Source organism: Equus caballus, chromosome 9 (assembly GCF_041296265.1).
Source record: "Equus caballus isolate H_3958 breed thoroughbred chromosome 9, TB-T2T, whole genome shotgun sequence".
Classification (NCBI taxonomy): domain Eukaryota; kingdom Metazoa; phylum Chordata; class Mammalia; order Perissodactyla; family Equidae; genus Equus; species Equus caballus.
Window position 1 is genome coordinate 29,036,919 of NC_091692.1, and position 4,138 is coordinate 29,041,056.

Sequence of the window (4,138 nt, forward strand, 5' to 3'; positions counted from 1 at the left end):
CATAGGCTCATTTCATGAGGGGTTTTTTTCCCAGAAAAAAAAAATTACATCAAACTTGGATATCTTAATGTTCATTTTTAGGGCTTCTCCTCAAAGTCATTTAGGCCTGCTATTACAAGAGAATGAGAAATTTACAGTAACTATATTAAACGTCGCCATTAAAATATTCCTAATTCTATTAATACTTAACATTGATCTCAAAAACTGGTTGCGTGACAGAGGCACTAACAGAGTGAAAAGGCTTCCAGATTTTATTTTTTTAGAGTGAAAAAACACACCCAGGACAAGATTTCTTTGATTAATAAACTTTCAGGAAATGGAGCAAGTTGTTCTGGGACACATTCAAAACTGGTAAACTTGAAGTTGGAAACGGAGTTTTAACATGCAACAGCGGAAAACAAGTATCTGAACAAATCTTAAAACACAACCTCACATTTTTCTCCCCCCAACTGTTCAAGTGGCAGACAAAATAAATTACCATAAATTATATGCCAAGGCAATTTAAAAACAAAACAACATGAGGCTGAGGATTTCCTTAGCTCCTCCAGGAAGTGTGTAACACTGTGCTTCTGGCCTGCAGGCTTGGTCGATCGGGGACTTGTCAAACGTCAGGATAGTTGCAGTAATATACCGCAGAGCTGGCATCCGACACCACCGAGGAAATGGCCCCGTGGCTGTCGGGGAGATTCACACTAGAGTCATGTCCCTGGTAGGGGAGACCCATCTCGGGCTTGCACACGAAGTGCAGATACTGTTCAAATTCCGTGCGGTCCACCTCCCCGAGGAGCTCAGCGGGCTGGCTCGGGTCCGCGCCATCCCGGCAGGGCAGCGCCTCAGGAGGGGGCGACGGCTGCCCCGGGCCCGGCGGGTGCTGCTGCGGCTGCATCTGGAAGCTGCGCCCGCCCCCCGCCGCCGGCGAGCCCATCGCGCCATAGTACATGTGCAGAGCGCTGGGGGGCGCCAGGAGGCCCGGCATTGCAGGGCCCGCCGTCTCGGGGCCGAGCCGGGGGTGCATGGGGCCGGCGGGTGGCTCCGGGGGCACCCCGTAGTCCGAGGCCTGCGCATAGCTGTAGGGGCCGGCCGCTGGACAGTCCCCGGGCAGCGGCGCGGCGAAGAAGGCCGGATCCGGCTCCACGCCGTCCAGGGGGGAGGTGTCGGGCGTGGGCAGCGGGTAGCCGTCGAGCGGGGGTGCGCCCAGGCCCTGGCAGTCACGGTAGTGGCCGCCCATGTGCGGGGGCAGCAACGGCGGGCCCGCGGGGAAGCCCTGCTCCGGGAAGGGCAGGCCCAGGCCGTCCATGGCCACGCGGCCGCCCTCGGGGCCCAGCGCGGCCGCCTGCGGCTCGGCGAGGCCGTGCAGGAATCCGCCCTCCACCCGCTTCAGCCGCTTCACCTGCTTGCGCCGCCGCGGCCGGTATTTGTAGTTGGGATGGTCCTGCATGTGCTGCACGCGCAGCCGCTCGGCCTCCTCCACGAAGGGCCGCTTCTCCGCCAGGGTCAGCGCTTTCCACGACTTGCCTGCATGGGCGTGGGAAGGGGGAGAAGGGCGCGGGGCTTACTATCTGAGCTCTAGCTCCCAGGCCACACCTGACCACACCTCTCCCCTCCGACCTTCAATTGTGCAACTAGATGGGGGAAGGGGTCAAGTTAAAGAGTGAAAGTATGGGACTCCGGAGGCCTAGGGGGAGTCCGAGCACTGGGGCAACACAAGAGATCTAGGGTCCTCTAAGGGCATCCCTACCTTCTCTTAGCCACCTGGAAGCGGCTTTCCCGCTCACCCACTCCGGGTCGTTTGAATAAATGAAAACGCCCTCTATCCGGGAAAGGAGTCGGGGAGCTGGCACCACCAACCCAGCTCGGCGCCAGGGATGCCCCTCGCCGCCGCTCAGCCGCGCTAGGAAGCCGCCTCCCCAGAACCCTTGTACCCGTGTCCCCGGTCACCAAAGTAATCCGGGCACCGATGACCGAGGCCGAAAGCCCCTTTGCAGAGTAAGGAGAGCGGAGGGCAGAAGAAGAACCTAGGGCCCCAGGGAAAGACGTCGCGGCAGCACACCCCTGGCCTCGGACGCGAGGCCCCCACCCTTTTGCGCTTAAAGAAGCGGCAACGCGATTCGCACTACCCTGGGTCGCGAGCTCGGACTCACCCAGCATCTTGCTCAACTCAGCGTTGTGCAGGTCTGGGTTCTGCTGCGCCAGGCGCTTGCGCTCGTCCTTAGCCCACACCATGAAGGCATTCATCGGCCGCCGGATGCGAGACTCGCCCTTGGCTCGACCCGCGGCCCCGGCCGGCGCCCCGCTGCTCGCCGCCGCCTCGCCCTTCACCTTCATGTCCCCGAGGGGGCTCAGCGACTCGGCCCAGGGGCAAGGGCCCAGCCCGGCCATCACCGCGGGCAGCGCGCTCCGGGTCTGGCTCTGGTCGTCACTGGCGTATCCCGCATCCGGGCTGCTCATGGCGCTCCAGCCCTGCCCCGCGCCCCACAACCCTCCGCCGGACACGCCGCCTCCCCCGACGCGGGGGTGGGGGAGGGGGCGGGGAGCGAGAGCGGCCGAGGCCGGGGGCTGCTCGAGTCTCTCGGGCCCGAACCCGCCGCTGGTGTCCCCGGCCAGTCCCCAGTCCCCGGCACAGTGCGCGCGCCCCACCGGCTCTGTGACACTGCGGGCACCCCCTGGCCGCTGGGCCTTTTCTGCACCGACGTGGCCAATGGAGCGGCGGGGGCGGGCCGGGAGGGCGTCCTGAGGTCCACGCCCAGCCACCCGCCGGAGTCCCAAGTCCCGGCTGCAACCCCACGCCTGCCCTTTTCCCCTCCCCCGGCCCCAAGCCCAGAACTACACTTGCCCCCGGGAAAACTGGCTGGAGCCAGGCTCTGGCGCCACGTCCTCTCCGACTGGAGAAGGGGGACCCCTGAAAAACCTGGCGTGCTGCTTGTACCGAAGGATAGAAGTATTTGTCCACGATGGTTCGATCAACACACTAAGCTTCCACTCTTTATTACAGAAGCTAAGGCTGTTTCAGTGGTGGGTGGCCTAGCTTTCTTCCAAGGAACCCCACGGGGGTCTTCTTCAAATGCATTTCATCGAATGCAGTAGACGCTGTTGATAATCAATAAAAAATAATTATTTCCCCGAGGACTCAACTTACTTGTATTATATTCAAACTGCTGTGTAATTTCTAAAATGATTAAATACGAAATGATTTTCTGTAACCAATATCTTGTCATCCTGAAGAATTTAAAGCCTTTATTCATAAGGATGAACTAACCCTTGAAACTTCGTACATGAAGTCAATAATAAACATTACAAAATTTTCTCCTATGTATTCATTAAAAGAGGCAAAACAGTTTTTACTTTTAAAAGGTAGCAAAAACAGCAGCAATATTTATCTAAATGCCCGTCTGTTGGAGGAAAGAGAGCAATCCCTTTGAGCAGCAAAATAACTGTAGGTCTTAGGGTCAGTTTAAAGTGGGTCTGGCTCTGGTCTTCACCGGCGTATCCCGCCTCCGGGCTGCTCAAGGCGACCCAGCCCTGCCCAGCGCCCCTCCACCGGCCACGCCGCCTCTCCGACGGGGTGGGGAGCGAGAGGGGCCGAGGCCCCGCTATCTCCTGGGCGGATAATTACCCTCACAGATAGGGGATTCCTATACATTTCTCTAGTTTGGAATGAAAATCTGAGTGACTGTTAAACTTGTATTTAAATCTGGGAAACCTTTTCAGTGGGATTTTTAAATAAGCCCTTATATTGCACTTATTTATGGCACAGCACGCCACACACTGTTCTTAGAGCTCTCCAAACCTTAGCAAACTAGTTTATTCTTGTAGCCCTGTGAGGTGGACACTATTCTATCTTACAGGAGAGGAAACAGGCACAGAGAGGTTAAGGAACTCACCGAGATCACAGCGTTGGGGAGTGGAATTCATCTCCAGTTGTCTGCTTTCGGGCTTGGAGCTGCCGAAACCAAACTATTGTGTTTGTGTATTTGTGTTGTTTTCTAGGGTAACTAACACAATTTCTACATAATTAGATAACTTTGCAAAGAAATCGCTACATCAATCTCCAGAACCAATTTTCGTTGTTTACAGTGAAGGGGTGATGAAAAACCAGGCTTACACCCGGGATCTGGGAGGTAAATGCTGCAGGGTTTGG

The 4,138-nt window shown here is 57.0% G+C and overlaps 1 protein-coding gene across 1 annotated transcript; it reads right to left on the bottom strand.

Moving 5' to 3' along the window:
* Positions 1–233: 233 nt before the first annotated feature.
* SOX17 (SRY-box transcription factor 17) lies at positions 234–2,753 on the bottom strand. Its single transcript, XM_023648602.2, has 2 exons — positions 2,142–2,753; positions 234–1,515 (listed from the first exon to the last, which is right to left on the bottom strand). The coding sequence occupies exons 1-2, from the start codon at positions 2,446–2,448 to the stop codon at positions 602–604; spliced, it is 1,221 nt and encodes a 406-aa protein (XP_023504370.1). The 5' UTR covers positions 2,449–2,753; the 3' UTR covers positions 234–601.
* Positions 2,754–4,138: the final 1,385 nt, after the last annotated feature.